Below are 24,862 nucleotides of genomic sequence, written 5' to 3'. Positions count from 1 at the left end.
GGGCATGATGTCTAAATTTGCAGATGATGTAAAGATTGGTAGAGTAGTTAATGATCACTGCCTAGCAGAGCTCCTTCAGAGTGACCTAGATAGACTTCAGAGATGGTCAGAAAAGTGGCAGCTAAGCTTTAATCCAGCAAAGTACAAGGTCTTATACCTGGGGAACAGTAGCCCCAAAATAACTTATACAGTTGATGGAGTTGAACTAAAGTCAGTAGTGGAATAAAGGCAATTGGGAATTACAATATGGTCAGACATGAAGTATGCTGAGCATTGTAGACAGGTTGCAAGGAAGGCCCATGATGTCCTATTGATGACATCATAATCCCATTATATAAGACTATTGTTAGACCACACTTGGAATACTGTGTTCAAGTATGGGGACTGCACCTAAAGAAAGACATCAAGCTTCTTGAAAGGGTCCAGAGTCGGTAACTCACCTGGTGAGATCGGCAAAAGAGTTGTGTCCGTATGAGGAAAGACTGAATATGTGGGTTGCATCGCTTGGAAACTAAGCACTTTGAGGAGATTTAATTGAAGTGTTTAAGGCTCTAAGAGGTATAAGTAAATTGAATGAGGGCGAAATTTTCACAATTATAAATAATTCTAGAACTAGGGGCCATAAATTCAAGTTACAGGGGGAGATGTCTAGCCTGGATTGCAGGAAGTTTTATTTTAGCCAGCGACTTATAAATTACTGAATAAGTTACCTACATGGGTTCTAGAAGCTGACAATTTGGGGAAATTCCAAGGTCAGGAGGAGTTTAATTTTAATTATTACCTACGGGAGGAGGTAAAGATATAGGTATTCTATTTCCTTTTTGTTTATTATTTATTAATTAGTTATTTAATTTAATTTTTTATTAATATTATTTTATTTTATTTTTTTATTAATATTATTTTATTCTTTCTTTTTTTGGCTGGTGCAGCATAAGCCTTAGGCTTCCTTGCACCATATGGCCATTACTAATACTAAATGTCATCAAGACAATATATTCTTGTTTATACTATGGCATGACCAATAGGTCAGAGGAGTTTAATTATTTTGACAACAAATAGAGTTATTAACCATATTTAGCAGTCACGTGAGCTAGAACCATAGTCCACTCAAAGAGCATGTTCTTCTGCACCATCGTGTCTGATTACTCAGCTATGTTGGGCCTGTCTCCTTTTACCAACTTAGTTATCAGGCTATTGTCAGTGTTCTTTGCTTTTTGTGTTTTTATTATTTGGCATGCTAGTCCATCTTTTTTTTTTTTTTTTTCTCTTAGTAAGCTATTCTTTCACTTTCTCTAAATTTTATATTATAAGTTGTAACTTTATGCTGGGAAAAGAGATGTACTGTCTCATCAGCCCTCTAAGGTTTCACTTCTGGAATTTCTTCTAACTTATTCCTCCGTACTTATCTGTTTCATACATGATGGGTGGCGCCTTTTATTACTAGGTCTAGTATAACACTTTTCTAGTCTATTCCAGTCCTGCATTTTTAAAGTTAGTGCATGATGTGAACTCAATATCTCAGAATGTTGCTTCATGGCCTTTTCCAATGTCCAGCATACTTTATATCTATTAGTTTTTTTTCCAATTTCACATTTTTCATTCTTCTTGCTTATAAATTTCAAAATCACTTAGTAGTTAATTTAGATTCTAATAGTTACCATATTGTATTTTATCCTCACCATATGTGCTGTTTGTAGATATTTATATTTGGGTCCACCTGGTTTTCAGTTCAAAAAGAAAATTTATCATTTCAGCTTGTGATAGATTTCAGTTAGAAAAGGAGACAAACTGTCTCACTGACATTTTGGAATTTTTTACATCTAAAATTTCTTTCAGTCACTCCTTGCACTTTAGTACTTTATATACTGTATAAGCAGATTTTATTTTATTACGTTAAATAGCATTTGTTGTCAAACTCCGTCAGCCTACAGATAAAAATACATATTGATTTGGCTGACTTTGCATGTATCCTTTTTCTGTTTGCTCAACATCAGCAAGAACATTATATACAGAATTAAAACTTAGTTCTTGAACATTCCTATCTTGAAAAGAGCTTGAGTTTATTCTACTCACAGGTGGGCCTCCATTTTTGTGAAATAATCTATCCTATTTCATGTTACTACTCTTTTCTTATTATTAGCTATACTGGAGCCATAATGGATGTATAGCTGATGTTGACACAAATGGTTAGGATGGTCCAGTGTTAGTAGTGGAAAATGATGCAAGGAAGCAAGTTTATACAGCATTGTCAAAAAAAAAAAAAAATTTTTTTAATTTATTCAAACTACTACACACTTCCACAACACCAGATGGAAGTTTGTAAATTTATATCTGCTTATCTGTGTTGTCCAAGGAAGAGTAAGGATGCCATCAGCATTCAGTTTACTCAATCTATTTAAAACCTTAAATACTTCAATCAAGACTCCTCATAGGTGCCTGGTATCCAGATGATGCAATTTACACAACTGAAGTTCTTCTTGGTAAGAGTATCCTTTGGTGTCACTAACAAATCTTGTTGCTCTTCTTCGCACTTGTTCCAAAAGATCTAAACCAGCTTAAAAATGAGGCGAATTTACACAACTGAAGTTCTTCTTGGTAAGAGTATCCTTTGGTGTCACTAACAAATCTTGTTGCTCTTCTTCGCACTTGTTCCAAAAGATCTAAACCAGCTTAAAAATGAGGCTTCTAGACTTATTTTTATGCAGTTCTCAAGATTCCTTCATCAATGACTGCCTTATGCAACAGGACAATCAATTCCATGTCTCTGCTAGCAAAATTTCTATATATAATTGACAGAATTCCATCAGTTGTTCCAGCAGCCTGTCTGCACTGTTCAGAGAACTTTGTGTCAGATTGTACAATTATCTCCAGGTCTTTTTCATTCTCCACCACCTCGAGTGTGGTACTACAAAATTGGTTACTGACTGCTTACCACTAAATTGCATGTTATCCCGGGATTACTGCTAGTCAAGTGTAGTACCTTACATTTATCAATGTTAAATCTCAGTTCTCAAGATTTAACAACTTGGTCCATCTGTCTAATTTTTCTAGGTCTTGTTGATATTCCATCATTAGCTACCCTGCTGACCTTTTTTATCATAAGAATACTTTGACATTTAACTTGATCAATATTAATCAAGGTATCAATATTAATAATAAAGATCAATATTAATAATAATAATAAAGATCAATATTAATCAATCAATAGAATAATATTAATCAAGATCATCAATATTATTAATAAATATTGCAAAAAGTAAGAAGCATGGCACTCAGGGAATCCACTAATAACACTAGTCCCTGAAGAGCTATTAATATCCACCTTTTATCCATACTATTAACTTACCCCTAATGTCATACTGCTTCAATTTGTGTAGCAGTCTTTCATGTAGAACAGTATCAAAAGCTTTACTGAAATCAAAGGTTAGGAAGCTAATATTATTTTTTACATCCAGTTCCTTTGTGAATATATAATAGTAGTTAATCAAGTTGGTCCGAGAAGATCTCTTCTTAACAAAGCCATGCTATGATTGCCATATAACTTGAAGTAATTCAGGAACACTTTGACAGGAATATCAAGGTGTTTCCGAATTACTTCTTTAACCAGTAATGCTATTATTTTCCCCTCAAACAGAAGTCGAGCTTACTCACTTCTCTCTCTGACTGTCCCTCCTCCCCACTTTTTTGAATAAAAGAGACACTTGCACATCTCCAATTGGTAGGGACTTCCTCTAAATATAAGGATAACCTCATAACTAAGTGCAAAGGTTCCCTTAACCCTACTCTATTTGCCTGTATAGTTGTTCATGACACTCATCACAGTTATTTGTTCTATAACATACTCATATTCTCATTTTTATTTTCCCAGTGCTTATATCACGCCAATCTGACTCAGCATTATCCTGGCAGCGTTAGAGTCTATGTGCTTCATAACCAAGAGCATAACTCCTCCTGTCCTTTCCATACACAATATATTCCATATTCAAATTATGCATCTCCTATGTCTGAGTGTCACCATGTTTCTAATATCCCTGTAATGTTCATATTTGATAACTTAATTGATAATCCAAATTCATGAAATTTATTTACTATATTTCTGGCATTAATGTACAAGCAAGTATGTGTATGCCTGGTTTTGCTCTTAATAAAACATTAAAGCAGTCCATATATTTCCTTGTCCAATGTGCTTACAAGTACAGTAATCACACTACACTATTCCCAGGTTATGTAACGACAGTATTTAATATGCTATAAAATTACATTATGTACTATGTTATGCAATTAGACTATAAAATCACATTTCTAATGTTATAAATTTATTATTTATAAACTTAATAAAACTCTTATAATATTAATTATACTACTTCAGAATTACATAAAAGAATATTAAACTGTATTTATATTATTATAATATTTATTTATTTATATATTTATTTACAAACTTCTCACCCACAGGGCATGCAGATCCTAGATAATGGTGAGAATGTTGAGAATTACAGAGAATCAATACAAAACTAGTATTAAAATTTATACAAAATTTGGATTAACAAAACAGAGTAAAGAGCAATTTCTTATAAATAGACAGTTTAAGTGTAAAATCAATATTGTGATTATTCAATACCTGATGGAAATGGAACAGACTTCCCAGTAAGTGTCGAGTTGGAGGGACAGGCAGTGAGAAATTAGTTTTATAACGAGAATTCAAGTGGGGTATAGTGAAAGGTATTTGTTCAAGAAGAAGTGGAGAATCAATAACAGAGTTTATGATATTGTAGACAAAAAGAGACCCATGGAGTTGTCATCTGGAGTGAAGAGGAACGATTCTTAAGTGATGACAAAGAGCCCCATAGTTTCGACGGTGAAAGGGAAGAAGATTTCGAAAGCATATATTGATACAATGAAAAAAAAATTGCTGCGGTATTTTCTCCTACTTCGGCTCTCATTTCTGAGTTATTTTCTAAGCCACATAAGAAACAATTTCACCTACTCTACTTTATCAGATAAACACAAACAATAACTGTTTTACTATTTTGAAAAATAAAAAAAAAAAAGACACAAAAAAAAAAGAGTTCCAAATGGGCCCCCAATAGTAGTTAGAGCATTTACATAGCCTTTTTCCTTTTTTATTCCAAATATAAAAGCCTAATAACATGTTTACACTATAATATGCTGTAAACAGACTGAATCACTGACAATAAAATGGTGCCGGACGCCATTCTCAGACTTGGCTGCTGAGCGGTTGTTGGCAGCTGAATCGCTCACAAAAAATGCCGAACATAATTGAAAACTGCCGTATTAGCAGAACGCCGAAAAGCAGGGCCCTACTGTTATAATAAACATATACACATGTATTATTTATTAAATTTCAAAAATTAACATTTTTATTTGGCATAGAATGTATCCCAAATTTATACTATTAATTGTATGAAAAAATATATTCTACATTATGCTCATTTATGCTTAATTTTCAAGAATACCTCATGAATATAAGGCAGAGACTTCCTGTATTAAAAGATGAAAAGCTAATCAAACTGAGATAACATATTTCCTTATACTTACTGCAGGTCAGTTCTGCCATAGAAGTTTACAAATATCCCAACGTATACAGATAGCAGGGATACTACAACACAGAACAAAGCAACAGGGGCAAATTTGCTCACAAATCTTACTCCAATGAAAACAACAATTCCAACTAATACAAGCAGGATGGAGCCATACGTTCTAAAATTATGATACATGATCTGTGGATCTTCTCGAAAATCACCATAAAGAGATAATTCTGGAGCCATGTAATTCTATTAAAAAAAAAAAAACAGAATGATCAGCTATTTGTTTGATGTCAACTAAAATTACATTAATACAACAAATATTTGACACGATTAGCATGATGCTATATCATTATGATATATGTTGATGTCATAATGATATAGCATCATGTCAAATGATACAGCATCATTTGACATGATATCAATCATTATAAATTTCTTAATATTCAAAACTGTATTTTGTATTTCATTATCTCATAACAAAGAAACACGAGAAGAATGTCAACAGCCTCCTGAGCCATACTGTGCCTATAATACCTGGCCATTTTTGCACAGATTATGTTATTAATCTATTGCCAAAAGCATAGATTAGAAGAGTCCACGATTAGAAGGTAATACAACAATAGAAAGGGTGAGAACTTTACTCTGTCCATTCAACTATTGAATAAATGGAGCATCATCTGGAAAATATTTGGTACAGAAATAACTGTTCCCAAAATGTAAGATGACTGAGAAAAGTGCTCAATATCTGTAAATCGTGACCAAATGAAGGAACAATTAACCTATACATTTAATGCTTCTCATACATGGTGTGGGGAAGAAAAAACCAGATTTCTGGAACAACCATTATGTAGTCGTTGTTGTTGTTATTTGGTTTTTAGGAGCAATATTAACTAAGGCCATATTGCTCTGGGGATATGCAGTGGTCATTCCCTGCCTTTCTGCATCCTCCGTATTTGGTGGTCACGGGCTTGAACCCTAGTCTAATCAAGAAGCGTGCTACGCACTGCTGCTCCTGCCCACCTGGCTATAGAGGCACCATGTCCTTTATGTAGTAAACTTCATCACATGATGAGGGTTAAAACCTGATATTTTTCTATGCTGTTATTTCTGTGCCCTTTCAGCCAGTAGGTAGTTGTTGGGGAAACCCTCCACTTGGTGTTCTTGAATTGAGTAGTTTGAATAAATTAAGGAGGAACTAGATGAATTATTAAGTCACAAAGTGATGTGGGAAGGGTTTTCTTTTTGGCAATTATACTATAACGTCATGTTTGTATTGTTATAAATTTATTATTTATAAACTTAATAAAACTCTTATAATATTAATTATATTACAACGTAATTTATGGCTAGGGCTTCAGGTTACAAGAGAAGTTAACTTACGTACAAGTTAGTCAATAGCATAATTTCTGTACATAGCCAACTATTTAAGTAGTTATGAATTGGCATCATTTAAGTATATCTCATATTGTGAATACTTGCACAATGAGTTGCCATAATATTGCACTACTCTTGCTCAGCCTACACACTGTGGTAGCATAAATTCAAAAAAGGAAGGATATTTGCAGGAGAGACGTGCAGAAATTTGCTTTCAGCCAGCAGGTGGTTGATCGTTGAAACAAACTTCCATCTGGTGTTAAAGAAAGTATGTGGGTAGTTTGAGTAAATTAAAGGAAGAACTGGACAGACTACTAGAGGGAATGGGGAGGTGATAGGGGAAGTGTGTGTTTTTTTTTTTGTCTGATGCTGTATAAGCTTGCTTTCTCCACCATGTCACTATTAATACTAATTTCAGTCTTCATCTAAACAATACTCTTAGCAAATGCACATCATGCCAATTGATCTGTGGTGGCAGTGTTTAGAACTAACATTTTCTGCACTTTCTATATCAACATATGTTGGTAGTACCCATTCGAAATTTTGTTTTTCTACCATTAGCACTTTTCCATCTACAGCCAGCTGAAGTCATGCACATTAATTATAACTGTCATGAATATATATACATACAATAGTTTTTCATTTTTCTTTTTACTCTTTGTTTTCTTAATTAAATTATTAGAATCTTCAAATTAACTAAAATGCCTAGCTTACCAGAAATATTTCCACAGCTCCAGTCACATACATGGCAGCAGCAAATGAAGTAGCCAAATAGAAAAGGATACCTACAGCCCCTCCAAATTCAGGGCCTAAAGACCGGGAAATCATAAAATAGGATCCTCCAGCTGAAATTAAAAATCTTCATTGAATTAGTATAAACAATTATCAGCATACAATACACAGTACTGCATATTACAATTATTATTAATACTATTACTGTTATTTTCCTGAAGTACACCAAAGGTCTATTACAAAAAAATCCTTATCCTTCAGAAAGTTAAGTTAGAGATTTATTTTTATCCTCCATAAAGCTAATTCAAATATAAAATATGCTGACACTGTAGGAAATTCGTAAGGGGTGCGCTTACGAAGAAAGGCTTAAGTTCTGCAAGTTACAGCATCTGGAGACTACGCACCTGCGAGGTGATCTGATTGAGGTGTATAAAGCCTTGAATGGTTTGAGCAGTATCAATGCTGATGGGATACAACCTCAGGGGGCATAGATTCAAATCGAGGAAAGACAGTTGTAGAAGAGATGTGCGGAAGTTTGCCTTTAGCCAGTTGGTGGTTGATTGCTGGAACAGACTTCAATCTGTTGTGGAAGTTGATAGTTTAAATAAGTTTAAGGCTGAACTAGACAAACATTTGGAGTGACCGGATGGGTGAAATGGGAAGTTTTTTTGTTTTTTGTTGGCTGAGGCTGTATAAGCTTGCTTTCTTGCATCACATGGCTCAACTAATGCTAATTCTAATTCAACAGTCAGCTATGTAATTACCAATGAAAGGAAGGAAATGTTTGTTTGTTTGTTTGTTATTTAGTTTTTAGGAGCATTAGCAACTAAGGCCATATTGCTTTGGAGATATGCGGTGGTCATTCCCTGACCTTTCCGCATCCTCCATATTTGGTAATCATGGGCTCGAACCCCGGTCTAATCAAGAAGTGTGTGCTATGCACTGCCGCTCCTACCCACCTGGCTACGGAGGTGCCGGAAGAAAATTCATAAGCAGTTAATTTTATTTATCATTTATTTTATTTTATTTTTTTGGTTGATGCAGAAAAAGCCTTGGACTTCCTTGCACCATACAGTTAATAGTAGTAGTAGTAGTAGTAGTAGTAGTAGTAGTAGTAGTGGCACTTGATGCAAGAAAGCAAATGTAGGAGCTTATGCAGCATCAGCCAAAAAAAAAAAAAAAAAAAAATCACACCATACCCTCCAAATGCCTGTCCAGTTCCTCCTTAAATTTATTTAACCTATCAACTTCCACAACGACAGATGGAAGTTTGTTCCAGCAATTAACCACCCGCTGGCTAAATGCAAATTTCCGCACATCTATTCTACATCTATCCTTTCTTAATTTGAACTTATGTCCCCGTAGGTTCGTATTCTGAACAAGTGGGAGGATCCCATCAGAATTCAGCGTGCTCAACCCATTCAAGGCCTTATAGACCTCAATCAGATCACCGCGCAGGTGCCTAGTCTCCAGCCACTGCAATTTGCAGAACTTAAGCCTCTCTTGGTAAGAGGATCCCTTCATTCCCCTCACCAATCGTGTTGCTCTTCTCTGTACACGCTCAAGCAAATCTACATCCTTCCTAAAATGAGGCCTCCAGACCTGTACGCAGTACTCAAGGCGTGGCCTGACCATTGCCTTATACAGAGGGACAATCACCTCCTTTTCCCTGCTAGCAAAATTCCTATATATCATTGACAAAACCCCATGACCTGCCCTAGCAGCCTGTCTACATTGCTCAGAAAACTTCATATCTGACTGCACAATTATTCCCAGGTCTTTTTCATTCTCTACCACCTTAAGTGTAGTACCACACAGTTGGTACGTTTCTCTCGGGTTACTTCTACCCATATGCAGTACTTTGCATTTGTCAAGGTTAAACTTCAGTTGCCACTTCTTAGCCCATCTGCCCAAATTATCTAGATCCTGTTGCAGTAGCACACTGCCATTACTGTCATTAACAACCCTGCCAACCTTCGTGTCATCTGCAAACTTCGACATTAAGCCTGATATACCTTCATCAATATCATTGATAAATATACAAAACAACAGTGGACCCAACACCGAACCCTGTGGGACTCCACTAATAACATTAGTCCACGAAGAGCAGCACCCATTGATTACCACCCTCTGTCTTCTCCCACTTAACCATCCTTTTATCCATTGTAGCAACTTACCCTTAATACCATTCTGCTCCAATTTGTACAGTAGTCTTCCATGCGCAACAGTATCAAAAGCTTTCCTGAAATCCAAATATATGATATCAAAATTATTTTTTGCATCCAGTTCCTTTGTGACCACATCATAATAACCAATCAAATTTGTCAGACAAGACTTTCCCTTAACAAACCCATGCTGTGTCTGAATTATTGCTGCAGTCTTGTCTAGATGATCCTGCAATGCATCTTTAACCAGTGACTCCATTATTTTACCCGGAACAGAAGTTAAACTAACTGGTCTGTAATTACTCGTGTCACCCTTCGAACCTCCTTTGTGAATTGGGGATACATTTGCACATCTCCAGTCCGTGGGAACCTCCCCTGAATCCAAGGATGCTCTCATAATTATGGCTAAGGGTTTGCTTAGTTGCTTTGCCGCCTCCTTTAATATAACTGGATAGATCCCATCCACCCCAGGTGCCTTTCTTATGTTTAACTTCAACAATTTCTCCTCCACTTTGCTCTCAGTTATTACAAAATCATTAAGCACACTGCTACAATTTGATAACCTTCTTCCATTTTCAAACTGTAATAATTCCTCACGTGTGAATGTAGATGCAAAATACTCATTCAGTTTGTTTGCTATCTGAGCAGGATCATCAACAGTCGAACCATCGATGTCAAGTGGACCAATCAGATTCATCCCCTTCCTTTTAGAGTTTATATAAGTAAAGAAATCCTTGCTGTTTTTCTTAGCATCTTTTGCCAAAGATTTCTCGTAATCCGCCTTTGCCTGCCGAACCTCCTTTGTGACCTGATTACAGACTAGCTTATATCTGCTACAGGCTTCTGCGTCGCCTGATAATTTATATGCATCCCATGCATTTTTCTTCTCTGTCACGAGTCTCATTAGTTCATTTGATAACCATTTAGGCCTAAACCTTGAACAATATTTCTTCATCGGTATGAAAAGTCTAGTAGCTTCCACGATTAATTCCTTGAATGCTTCCCACTTAGAATTTACTGTTTGTAACATCGTCAGTTGATCCCACTGTACAGAATTTAAAAACTGTCTGAGACCACTGTACTCCCCTTTACGGAAGCAAAAACCCTTTCCTTTACCCCTGACGGTAGTTACCTCTTTGAGTAAATCCCACTTCAGCACACTGTGATCACTGCCACCTAGTGGTTCCTTTATCTGCAAATTCTTAATACACGAATGATCACTGCTGATAACCAGATCAAGAGTATTACTTTCTCTGGTTGCCTCTCGAACATGCTGCTGCAGAAAACAATCATCCAATAAATCCACAAAAGTCTGACTAGTATGTGAGTGACCAACCCACAAGTTCCAGTCAATATCTGGGAAGTTAAAATCCCCCATTATAAGACATTCTGATTTACTGGCCCACTCTATTTCTCTGTACAATTGTTCATTGTACTCATTCGAGTCATTAGGCCTATAACACACTCCTACTCTTATTTTTGCTTTCGCAGTGCTTATGTCACACCAAACTGACTCAACAGTGCACTGTCCATCTATATCAACTGGATGCACTTCTTTTGATTTTATGTTTTTCTTAATTAACAGCATAACACCTCCTCCCTTTCTGTCCTGTCTATCCTTTCTGTACACATTGTACTCCCCAAATTCCAGTTCTGCATTCCTTATATCTTTGTGACACCACGTCTCTGCTATCCCAACAATATCCGCCTTTGATGTCTTGACCAACACTTCAAATTCATCAAATTTATTTACTATACTTCTAGCATTGGTATACATGCAAGCATACATGCTCCTATGCCTATTCCTTGTTACCCTAACACATCCCATATACCCAACTATTCCAGGATGACTGCCATCCGTCCCTGAAACCCCCAACACCCCTCGCTCCAGGTCGCTTCTTATTCTAATAGAAGTTGTGCAAGAATCACCTTCACCTCTGCCTGCGGTTACTGTTAAACTATTAGTCTTTGTATCCCCCCAAGCTAGCAGTTTTCCGACCCACCTAACACTGCCTCGATAGCATCAGCAAATATTCTTGCACCCTTTCTATTTAAGTGTATCCCATCCCTGTAGAAGCAATCTCTCCTGTTAACAAGTACAGTCCAGGCTGAAAAAAATTCTACCCCTTGAGCCTTGCACAATCTTTCCAGGGCCGAATTGATCGACAAGGCTCTCATCATATACTCCCTCCTATCGTGTCTGGGCAGAATTGCAGACACTTTCAAATTCAACCCTATTTCACGGCTTTTTTTCAACAGTGACCTGTACTTGTTGAGTAATTCTGCCGGTCTCCTACTCTTAATATCATTAGTGCCAACGTGTACAACTATATCACCTTTTGTGCCCTTGAAAGATGATATCCGCTCTACAACGTCATCAACCTTTGCCCCTGGCAGACATACCCTGGTCCTGTTCCACCTATCCTTTTTACATAGCATGTTCCCCGTTTCCCTGACAAATTGACTGGCATACAATGGCCAAAGCCGCTAAAAATAAACAAAAGAAATATGACTCAGCATTTCAATTAATGATTTGGTGGTAACAAAGTCATGCAGGAAGCTACATCCACAACCTTTATCTCCATTACTCCTGCTGCCTTTGAGTGCTCTGTCTGACATTGTTGTTTTACTACCAAATCTAGTCGGGTTCTCCACGTTCTCATAACCTGCAAAGGCAGATTATGAGAAATCTTTGGCATAGGATGCTAAGAAAAACAGCAAGGACTTCTTTACTTATATAAAGTCTAAAAGGAAGGGGATGAATCAGATTGGTGCACTTCATATTGATGGTTCGACCGTTGATGATCCTGCTCAGACAGCTAACAAACTGAATGAGTATTTTGCATCTACATTCACACATGAGGAATTATTAAGGGAGAAAAATGCTAGAAGTTTATCAAACTGTAACAGAGTGCTTAATGATTTTGTAATAACTGAGAGCAAAGTGGAGGAGAAATTGTTGAAGTTAAACATAAGAAAGGCTCTTGGGGTGGATAAGATCTATCCAGTTATATTAAAGGAGGCGATAAAGGAACTAAGCAAACCCTTAGCCATAATTATGAGAGCATCCTTGGACTCAGGGGAAGCCCCCATGGACTGGAGATGTGAAAAGGTCTCCCCAATTCACAAAGGGGGATCGAAGGGTGACACGAGTAATTACAGGCCAGTTAGTTTAACTTCTGTTCTGGTAAGTATGGGCTTGGCACACCCAGGGTCCTGAGCTGGATATCATCATTCTTCCCTTTCTTGGTGATTCCCTTCTACTTCTGACTCTCTCTCTCTCTCTCTCTCATGGTAACTCGGGAAATTTTTGGCTGGTGCAGTATAAGCCTCAGGCTTCCTTGCACCATATAGCTAATATTAATAATAATAATAAAAATGCATTGTAGGATCATCTAGACAAGGCTACAGTAATAATTCAGACACAGCATGGGTTTGTTAAGAGAAAGTCTTGTCTGACAAATCTGATTGGATACTATGATGTGGTTACAAAGGAACTGGATGCAAAAATAATTTTGATATTGTATACTTGGATTTCAGGAAAGCTTTTGATACTGTTGCTCATGGAAGACTACTGTACTACAAATTGGAGCAGAAGGGTATTAAGGGTAAGTTGCTGAAATGGATAAAAGGGTGGTTGAGTGGGAGAAGACAGAGGGTGGTAATTAATGGGTGCTGCTCTTGGTGGACTAATGTTATTAGTGGAGTCCCACAGGGTTCGGTCTTGGGTCCTCTGTTGTTTTGTATATTTATCAAGTTTGCAGATGATACAAAGGTTGGCAGGGTTGTTAATGACAGTAATGGCAGTATGCTACTGCAACAGGATCTAGATAATTTGGGTAGATGGGCTAAGAAGTGGCAACTGAAGTTTAACCTTCACAAATGCAAAGTACTGCATATGGGTAGAAGTAACCCCAGAGAAACATACCAACTGTGTGGTACTACACTTAAGGTAGTAGAAAATGAAAAATACCTGGGAGTAATTGTGCAGTCAGATATGAAGTTTTCTGAGCAATGCAGACAGGCTTGCTAGAGCAGGTCATGGGGTTTTGTCAATGATATATAGAAATTTTGCTAGCAGGGAAAAGGAGGTAATTATCTCTTTGTATAAGGCAATGGTCAGGCCACACCTAGAGTATTTTCTAAAGAGAGGGCGCCGACTCTCTTTAGAAAATACAGCTGCAAGTTACAGGCTCCGAAAAAAACGATAAGCTTTTGCTTTTTATTTACATAATTGATATTTTATATTGTACTTAATACGTAGTCTTATAGTTCTAATTACGCTGGTTATTTTTATTTTAATTTATATAAACAGTTTTTGTAGATATACGTAATACTTTATAAAACCGTTATTTCATTTGAATATTGCAGGCATTGTTTTTGTATATAGTGATAGGGAATTCAAATTTTTAATTGAGGTAGTTAGGTAGCTCTAACGTATAATTATAGAAACAGTAATACGCTTCACTGTTTCTATCAGATAGCGTAGTACTGACATTTAATTTAATTTTATTTATTGATCTTATTAATTTAAAATATCATGCCCCAAACTAGAGCAGCAAAGCAACGGGCACAAAGTGGCAGGAGTGCTGTGACTCGGGGGAGAACTGCGGGGGGCGATTCTCCAACGCATCACAGCCTAAAAAAATGTGCAACTTGTGAAATGTTTGCCGAACTATCTGGAACAGAACATGATATTGCCATGGGGGATGTCTTTGTGTGTGCGCGATGTAAGGAGTGTAAGGAAATCAGGCGACAACTCAGCGTTGTTATGGGCCTATATGAGAGTTTGAAGGACAGGGTGGATGCCCTCGAAAGATCTAAATTGAGGGGCCCATCAGGCTCTCAGCTGCCCACATCAACGCCAGAGCTTGCACTTGGTCATCACGCAACACAGCGGCAACCCCCAAGGCAGATTGCGCTGGTCCCAAAGGAACTAGTAGTTGTTGGTGACTCTATTGTCAGGGAAACGGGAAATATATTGTGTAAAAAGGATAGGTGGAACAGGACCAGGGTATGTCTGCCAGGGGCAAAGGTTGATGACGTTGTAGAGCAGATATCATCTTTTGAGGGCACAAAAGGTGATATAGTTGTACACGTTGGCACTAATGATATTAAGAGTAGGAGACCGGCAGAATTACTTAACAAGTACAGGTCACTGTTGAAAAAAAGCCGTGAAGTAGGGTTGAATTTGAAAGTGTCTGCAATTCTGCCCAGACACGATAGGAGGAGTATATGATGAAAGCCTTGTCGATCAATTCGGCCCTGGAAAGATTGTGCAAGGCTCAAGGGGTAGAATTTTTTTCAGCCTGGACTGTACTTGTTAACAGGAGAGATTGCTTCTACAGGGACGGGATACACTTAAATAGAAAGGGTACAAGAATATTTGCTGATGCTATCGAGGCAGTGTTAGGTGGGTCGGAAAACTGATAGCTTGGGGGGATACAAGGACTAATAGTTTAACAGTAGCCGTAGGCAGAGGTGAAGGTGATTCTTGCACAACTTCTATTAGAATAAGTAGCGACCTGGAGCGAGGGGTGTTGGGGGTTTCAGGGACGGATGTCAGTCATCATGAAACAGGTGGGTATATGGGATGTGTTAGAGTGGCTGGGAATAGGAATAGGTGCATGTATACTTGCATGTATACCAATGCTAGAAGTATAATAAATAAATTTGATGAATTTGAAGTGTTGGTCAAGACATCAAAGGCGGATATTGTTGGGATATCAGAGACGTGGTGTCACCCAGATATAAGGAATGCCGAACTGGAATTTGGGGAGTACAATGTGTACAGGAAGGATAGACAGGATAGGAAGGGAGGAGGTGTTATGCTGTTAATAAAGAAAAACATAAAATCAAAAGAAGTGCATCCAGTTGATATAGATGAACAGTGCACTGTTAAGTCAGTTTGGTATGACATAAGCACTGCAAAAGCAAAAATTAGAGTAGGAGTGTGTTATAGGCCTAATGACTCGAATGAGTACAATGAACAATTGTACAGAGAAATAGAGTGGGCTAGTAAATCGGAATGTCTTATAATGGGGGATTTTAACTTCCCAGATATTGACTGGAACTTGTGGATTGGGCACTCACACACTAGTCAGACTTTTGTGGATTTATTGGATGATTGTTTTCTGCAGCAGCATGTTCGAGAGGCAACCAGAGAAAGTAATACTCTTGATCTGGTTATCAGCAGTGATCATTCATGTATTAGGAATTTGCAGATAAAAGAACCACTAGGTGGCAGTGATCACAGTGTACTGACGTGGGATTTACTTAAAGATTTAATTACCATCAGGGGTAAAGGAAAGGGCTTTTGCTTCCGTAAAGGCGAGTACAGTGGTCTCCGACAGTTTTTAAATTCTGTACAGTGGGATCAACTGACGATGTTACCAACAGTAAATTCTAAGTGGGAAGCATTCAAGGAATTAATCGTGGAAGCTACTAAAAGTTTCATACCTATTAAGAAATATTGTTAAAGGTTTAGGCCTAAATGGTTGTCAAATGAACTAATGAGACTCGTAACAGAGAAGAAAAATGCATGGGATGCATATAAATTATCAAGCGACTCAGAAGACTATGGCAGATATAAGTTAATCTGTAATCAGGTCACGAAGGAGGTTCGGCAGGCGAAGGCAGATTACAAGAAATCCTTGGCAAAAGATGCTAAGAAAAACAGCAAGGATTTCTTTACTTATATAAAGTATAAAAGGAAGGGGATGAATCTGATTGGTCCACTTGACATCGATGGTTCGACTGTTGATGATCCTGCTCAGATAGCAAACAAACTGAATGAGTATTTTGCATCTACATTCACACGTGAGGAATTATTAAGGTTTGAAAATGGCAGAAGGTTATCAAATTGTAGCAGGGTGCTTAATGATCTTGTAATAACTGAGAGCAAAGTGGAAGAGAAATTGTTGAAGTTAAACGTAAGAAAAGCACCTGGGGTGGATGGGATCTATCCAGTTATATTAAAGGAGGCGGCAAAGCAACTAAGCAAACCCTTAGCCATAATTATGAGAGCATCCTTGGACTCAGGGGAGGTTCCCACGGACTGGAGATGTGCAAATGTATCCCCAATCACAAAGGGGGATCGAAGGGTGACACGAGTAATTACAGACCAGTTAGTTTAACTTCTGTTCCGGGTAAAATAATGGAGTCGCTGGTTAAAGATGCATTGCAGGATCATCTAGACAAGACTGCAGCAATAATTCAGACATAGCATGGGTTTGTTAAGGGAAAGTCTTGTCTGACAAATTTGATTGGTTATTATGATGTGGTTACAATGGAACTGGATGCAAAAAACAATTTTGATATCATATATTTGGATTTCAGGAAAGCTTTTGACACTGTTGCGCATGGAAGACTATTGTACAAATTGGAGCAGAATGGTATTAAGGGTAAGTTGCTACAATGGATAAAAGGATGGTTAAGTGCGAGAAGACAGAGGGTGGTAATCAATGGGTGCTGCTCTTCTTGGACTAATGTTATTAGTGGAGTCCCACAGGGTTCGGTGTTAGGTCCACTGTTGTTTTGTATATTTATCAATGATATTGATGAAGGTATATCAGGCTTAATGTCGAAGTTTGCAGATGATACAAAGGTTGGCAGGGTTGTTAATGACAGTAATGGCAGTCTGCTACTGCAACAGGATCTAGATAATTTGGGCAGATGGGCTAAGAAGTGGCAACTGAAGTTTAACCTTGACAAATGCAAAGTACTGCATATGGGTAGAAATAACCCCAGAGAAACGTACGAACTGTGTGGTACTACACTTAAGGTGGTAGAAAATGAAAAAGACCTGGGAGTAATTGTGCAGTCAGATATGAAGTTCTCTGAGCAATGCAGACAGGCTGCCAGGGCAGATCATGGGGTTTTGTCAATGATATATAGGAATTTTGCTAGCAGGGAAAAGGAGGTGATTATCCCTCTGTATAAGGCAATGGACAGGCCACGCCTTGAGAACTGCGTACAGGTCTGGAGACCTCATTTTAGGAACGATGTAGATTTACTTGAGCGGGTACAGAGAAGAGCAACAAGATTGGTGAGGGGAATGAAGGGATCCTTTTACCAAGAGAGGCTTAAATTCTGCAAATTGCAGTGGCTGGAGACTAGGCACCTGCGCGGTGATCTGATTGAGGTATATAAGGCCTTGAATGGATTGAGCACGCTGAATTCTGATGGGATCCTTCCACTTGTTCAGATTACGAACCTAAGGGGGCATCAATTCAAATTAAGAAAAGACAGATGTAGAATAGATGTGCGGAAATTTGCCTTTAGCCAGCGGGTGGTTAATTTCTGGAACAAACTTCCATCTGTCGTTGTGGAAGTTGATAGGTTGAATAAATTTAAGGAGGAACTGGACAGGCATTTGGAGGGAATGGTGTGATTTTTTTTTTTTTTTTTTTTTTGGCTGATGCTGCATAAGCTCATACATTTGCTTTCTTGCATCACATGCCACTACTACTACTACTACTACTGCGTACAGGTCTAGAGGCTTCATTTTAGGAAGGATGTAGATTTGCTTGAGTGTGTATAGAGAAGGGCAACAGGATTAGTGATGGGAATGAAGGGGTCCTTTTACCAAGAGAGGCTTAACTTCTACAAATTGCAGTGGCTGGAGACTAGGCACCTGCAAGGTGATCTGATTGAGGTGTTTTTGTTATTTGTTATTTGGTTTTTAGGAGCATTAGCAACTAAGGCCATATTGCTTCGGGTATATGCGGTGGTTATTCCTTGACCTTTCCGCATCCTCCGTATTTGGTGGTGATGGGCTCGAACCCAAATTGAGGTGTACAAGGCCTTGAATGGGTTGAGCATGCTGAATTCTGATGGGATTCTTCTGCTTGCTCAGATTAAGACCATAATGGGGCATAAATTCAAATTGAGGAAAGACAGCTGTAGAATAGATGTGCAGAAATTTGTCTTTAGCCAGTGGGTGGTTAATAGCAGTAGTAGTGACATGTGATGCAAGAAAGCAAGTGTATGAGCTTACGCATCAGCCAAAAAAAAAAAACTTCACACAACAATTCCCTCTAAATGTTTGTCCAGCTCCTCCTTAAATTTATTTAACCTATCAACTTCCACAACAGATGGAAGTTTGTTCCAGCAATTAACCACCCGCTGGCTAAAGGCAAATTTCTGCACATCTATTCTATATATGTCTTTCCTTAATTTGAATTTATGTCCTCTTAGGTTCGTAATCTGAACAAGTGGAAGAATCCCATCAGAATTCAGCATGCTCAACCCATTCAAGTGGCACCTCTGTAGCCAGGTGGGCAGGAGCGGCAGTGCATAGCACACACTTCTTGATTAGACCGGGGTTCAAGCCCATGACCACCAAATACGGAGGATGCGGAAAGGTCAGGGAATGACCACCGCATATCCTCGGAGCAATATGGCTTTAGTTGCTAATGCTCCTAAAAACCAAAATAACCTATTCAAGGCCTTATACACCTCAATCAGATCACTGCACTGGTGCCTAGTCTCTACCACTGCAATTTGCAGAACTTAAGCCTCTCTTGGTAAGAGGATCTCCCTCATTCCCCTCACCAATCTTGTTGCCCTTCTCTGTACACACTCAAGCAAATCTACATCCTACCTAAAATAAGGCCTCCAGACATGTATGCAGTACTCAAGGCGTAGCCTGACCATTGCCTTATACAGAGGGACGATCACCTCATTTTCCCTGCTAGCAAAATTCCTATATATCATTGATAAAACCCCATGACCTGCCCTGGCAGCTTGTCTGCATTGCTCAGAAAACTTCATATCTCACTGCATAATTACTCCCAGGTCTTTTTCATTTTCTACCACCTTAAGTGTAGTACCACACTTAATTGCTCTGGAACAAACTTCCATCTGTGATTGTGGAAGTTGATAGCTTAAATAAATTCAAGGAGGAACCGAACAAACGTTTAGAGGGAATGGTTGTGTGAATTTTTTTTTTTTTTTTTTGGCTGATGCTGCATAAACTCATATACTTGCTTTCTTGCATTACGATTACTATACTATTACTTGAAGAGAGTCCATCCAAATGAAGCAAAAAAATGTGGGTATCAAAAGGTTAATAGAAGAGGAATATCTTATCAGTCCTATTGCATTGTCAGTAACAATGTCATACAGAGGTGTTTGGTGTAAATTTTCTGCATGCTTGCTCCTTTGTATGGGATTGTCGGTTTCTGACTTAAAAATCTTGGCACTGCAGGCATATGAACTTAGTAAATTAAGTATACCCTTAATAAATTAAGCTGGAGTTTATCAGCGTATGACCTAGCACATTTTGTTGATTCCCTTGTATGTAATATTATGTTTTTTGCATTTTTAGAGTTTAAACTTTTACTTAATAAAGGGAATTGTTAAAAAAAAAAAAAAGCTGCAATTTTACTAAAATCCAACCCATTTAGTATGTAATCAATGCAATCTGACTTAGAAATTACTTCAGTTAGTGATTTGGTGGCAACAAAATCATTATGCAGGAAGCTACATTCTTGACCTTAAGTAGTTGCAGGAAAAAAGTAACCCCTGAGATGCAAAATGTTACAACACAGCTCCAAGGTGCCTCCGTAGCCAGATGGAAAAGAGCAGCAGTGCGTAGCACATGCTTCTTGATTAAACTGGGGTTCGAGTCCGTCACCACCAAAAACGGAGGATGCGGAAAGGTCAGGAAATGACCACCGCATATTCCCAGAGCAATATGGCTTTAGTTGCTAATTCTCCTAAAAACCAAATAACAAACAGACAAACAACACAGCTCCAAGCTATCACATTCGTTTTTTGAATGTTTTCCACAATTTTTTTATCTTGCCATCAACAATACTATATGAACTTTAAAAATACATCATTTCATACTGTTAATGGTTACTTAAAAAAACAATTACAAACTTAAGTGCTATGATGTGGCTGGAAGGAAATATTTCTCATTAAAATTTTTCTGATTCATCACTAATAATATGTTTATGAAAGTGAAATTATGTGAAAATACTTTCATGAACATATATTATTAGTGATGAATCAGAAAAAAATTTAATAATATATAAGCAATAAAATTTGCTTGTGTCACTGTATATATATATATACAGGGTGATTCACTACCAGTACGACAAACTTGCAGGAGGTGTAGGGGACACAAAGACGAATCGGAATCACATAGCATTGCAGGGTCCAAAATGCCTTCGTCATGTGGTAGAGGACGTTGAACGGGAGGTCGCGTGAACAGCGATCCCGCTGGAAGTCAGTATTTGTGAACCGGTTCCCGAGGCAGTAGGATGGACGAGTATTCAAATGTTGAATTGGCCGACATGCACCTAGCGTATGGAGCTGCGGACTGTAATGGGCGCGCCGCTCTGCACTTGTACCAGGAATGTTTCCCACACAGGCGTGCTCCTCATCATACGATTTTCGCATGTGTGCACAGAAGGTTATGTGAGACTGGTTGTTTCACGAGAGGTACCATGAATGGAGAGCGAACGACGACGATGCCAGACAATGAGGAGAATGTCTAACGTCTTGCAGAAGTCAATCCGAGTACGAGTACTCGAGCGATAGGCCAACGATTGGGTATTTCCCAATCCACTGTATGGAGGATACTGTCAACAAACCAAATGAGTTCATACCATCTGCAACGTGTCCAATCATTGGAGCCTGCGGATTATCCACTCCGGAGGACTTTTGCTACTTGGTTTCTTCAACAGAGTGCGGCGGACAGCGCATTTGCTGCATCCATATTGTTCACGGATGAGGCAAGTTTCACAAGAGAGGGAACCTTCAATCAACATAACGCCCATTTGTGGGCTTTGGAGAACCCCCATGGTATGCGAACACATGCAACTCAATGCCGTTTCTCTGTCAATGTTTGGGCCGGCATTGTTGGAGACCACCTCATTGGACCGTACCTTCTGCCCCCTCGTCTGGGCAGTAGGGCATACTTGATCTTTCTACAGCAAGTCCTGCCCGAACTTATTGAAGAAGCACATGTTCCTCAATCGTTGCGCCGCTCAATGTGGTTCCAGCATGATCGGGCTCCCCCACATTACACCAATGACGTCCGCCAACACCTAAACGTTACATTTGGACAGCATTGGATAGGTCGTGGTGGTCCGGTTCATTGGCCTGCTAGATCGCCGGACCTATCATGCCTGGACTTCTTCTGCTGGAGTTAAATGAAGATATTAGTGTACGAGATCCCCGTTGATTCAGTTGAAGACCTCGTCTCTCGCATCTCTGTAGCTGCCGGGGAGATTCGAGACACGTCAGGAATCTTCCAGAACGTTAGGGATTCCATGCGGCTGCGCTGTGAAGCCTGTGTGACTGCTTCTGGTCGAACTTTCGAACACCTTCTGTAGCATGGCTTTTTGCCAATGTAAAACTTATCATTAAAATGATTTCTGTTACACTAACGAGTGCTGTTTCTGTTCTTTTTCTTTGCTTCTTTGTTCACGCGACCTCCCGCATGACGAAGGCATTTCGGACCCTGCAATGCTATGTGATTCCGACTCGTCTTTGTGCCCCCTACACCTCCTGCAAGTTTGTCGCACTGGTAGTGTATCACCCCGTATACAGACATTTACTTTATTTGCTCATATTAGCTGTTATTTATTGTATTATTTTATAGAACCTAATGTTTATGTACATGTATTTTCTGTACAATTTATATGTTTATTGTCTAGGTTATAATGTACAAACGTATATAGGCACTCCCTAGCTGAAGATTATTAAGGGGCAAAGCATACTGCAATAAATTGAGATAATAATAATAATTCATTAACATATTAGCAATTTTCTTATGAAATTTTAAACACAACTCTCAAAACATTTTCAGTACAGCCATGTGAGTATTTTTAGTTCATTTCCTGAAAATGATAACAGTACTGTTGGTATTGCAAATATAAAATTTCCATGTTCGTAACTTAAACAGTTATTTAAAAAATTTTCCATAAAAAATCCTATTTTATTTTTGTAGAAAAATTCATTCATCATAATCCCATTCCCTTCAAAGGCTGGAATGTACAATTTTGTTTTTCTTGTTTCCTTTGCATACTAACTGTCTATGGGAAGCTAAGAGCAGAACGTTCTAGTTTATGTAAACACTGGTGGATGTGCAATCATATCCAGTTATACTGGAATCTATCCAGTTATATTGAAGGAGGCAGCGAGTAAAGTATGCAAACCCTTAGCCATAATTATGAGAACATCCTTAGATTCAGGGGAGGTCCCCATGGACTGGAGATGTGCAAATCTATCCTCAATTCAAAGGGGGTTCAAAGGGTGCCACAAATAATTATAGACCTGTTAGTTTAACATCTGTTCCAGGGAAAATAATGGAATCACTGGTTACAGAAGTGTTACAGGATCACCTAGCCAAGATTGCAGTAATAGTTCAGACAGCATGGGTTTGTTAAGAGGAGGTCTTGTCTGGCCAATTTGATTGGATACTACAATGGGGTCACAAAGGAACAGGATGCAAAAAATAATTTTGATATTATATACTCGGATTTCAGGAAAGCTTTTGATACTGTTGCACATGGAAGACTGCTGTACAAATTGGAGTGGTATCGCTTTAAGGGCAAGTTGCTACAATGGATAAAAGAATGGCTGAGTGGGAGACGGCAGAGAGTGGTAATAAATGGACACTACTCTATGTGGACTAACGTTATTAGGGGAGTTCCCCAGGTTTTAGTGCTGGGCCCATTTTTTTTTTGTGTATTTATCAATGATATCGATGACGTATATGGGTAGCAGTAACCCAAGAGAAACGTACCAACTGTGTGGTACTACTCAGGGAATTGGAGAATGAAAAATATCTGGGGGAAATTCTCTGAGCAGTGCAGATGAGCTGCCAGAGCAGGTCATGGAATCTTATCAATGATATATAGGAATTTTGCCAGCAGAGACAAGGAGGTGATTAACCCTCCTTTTCTGTATAAGGCAATGGTCAGGCCACACCTTGAGTACAGTGTACAGGTCTGGAGGCCTCATTTTAGGAAGGATGTAGAGTTGCTAGAACGAGTACAGAGAAGGGCAACAAGATTGGTGTGAACAAAGAGGGTGCTCTTACCAAGAGAGAGAGGCTTAAGTTCTGCAAGTTGCATCTGGAGACCAGGCACTTGCAAGGTGATCTGATTGAGGTGTATAAGACCTTGAATGGTTTGAGCAAGCTCAATGCTGATGGGATTCTTCAGCTTGCTCAGATTAAAAACCTGAGGAGGCATAGATTCAAATTGAGGAAAGACAGTTGTAGAATAGATGTGCGGAAGTTTGCCTTTAGCCAGTCGGTAGTTGATTGCTGGAACAGACTTCAATCTGTTGTGGAAGTTGATAGCTTAAATAAATTTAAGGCTGAACTAAACAAACATTTGGAGTGACCAGATGGGTGAAATGGGAAGTTTTTTTTTTTTTTTTTTTTTTTTGGCTGAGGCTGCATAAGCTTGCTTTCTTGCATCATATACCTCAACTAATACTAATGCCAATATCAACAAACACATTAAAACACTACTGGGGTGTACAGCTTCTTCAATTTGATGTGTGATTGACTGCTGAATAACTGTAGAAGTTATAATACGTCTTCAAAAAGTGCCAAGACTAAATCAAAAGGAGCATTTTTTTTAAATTTATTTTCTCCAATGTGACAGTAAGTAAACAGATTGTACTGTTACAAAACAAACATCAGTCTGTACCGTTACAACAGCTATTTTAGTTTTAATATTATTATTATTCAGAAAGTTAACTTTACTTTCTCTGCTCTAAGACAAATTCCACCCAGTTATAAAATGTATATCTAATTTGCAATAAAATTAATAAGAAGTCTGAAATTAATGCATTCTAACTCAGCAATTATTACTTAGCTCAGTAATTAGGTGGCAATAAAGCTATTATGCAGGAAGAAACTATGAAGAAACTATATAATCACAATAACAACTCTTCAGCTTAGGATTTATAAAACTGCATTCAAAAAGATCTGGTTTTTTTTAGAATTAGTAACTGAGGCAGCCAAGAACATGATGTGTCAGTATATTGTTTCTGTAAATTTCATGTATTCTG

General features: G+C 38.3%; 1 protein-coding gene across 1 annotated transcript in view; it reads right to left on the bottom strand.

Annotated features, from left to right (window-relative positions):
• The window catches only part of LOC150082531 (solute carrier family 12 member 4-like), a 208,503-nt gene that overhangs the window by 127,816 nt on the left and 55,825 nt on the right, over positions 1 to 24,862 (bottom strand). Inside the window, exons 6-7 of the mRNA XM_090378670.1 lie at positions 7,638 to 7,768; positions 5,560 to 5,795 (exon numbers count right to left, since the gene is read on the bottom strand). Coding sequence (XP_090234796.1) covers positions 5,560 to 5,795; positions 7,638 to 7,768 — 367 coding nt within the window. The remainder of the gene's footprint in view (positions 1 to 5,559; positions 5,796 to 7,637; positions 7,769 to 24,862) is intronic.

The sequence above is a fragment of the Mastigoproctus giganteus genome, chromosome 7 (assembly GCF_048544385.1).
Source record: "Mastigoproctus giganteus isolate SK-2022 chromosome 7, ASM4854438v1, whole genome shotgun sequence".
Classification (NCBI taxonomy): Eukaryota; Metazoa; Arthropoda; class Arachnida; order Uropygi; family Thelyphonidae; genus Mastigoproctus; species Mastigoproctus giganteus.
Note: the sequence above shows the minus strand (reverse complement) of the source record. Positions and strands in the feature narration are given on the sequence as shown.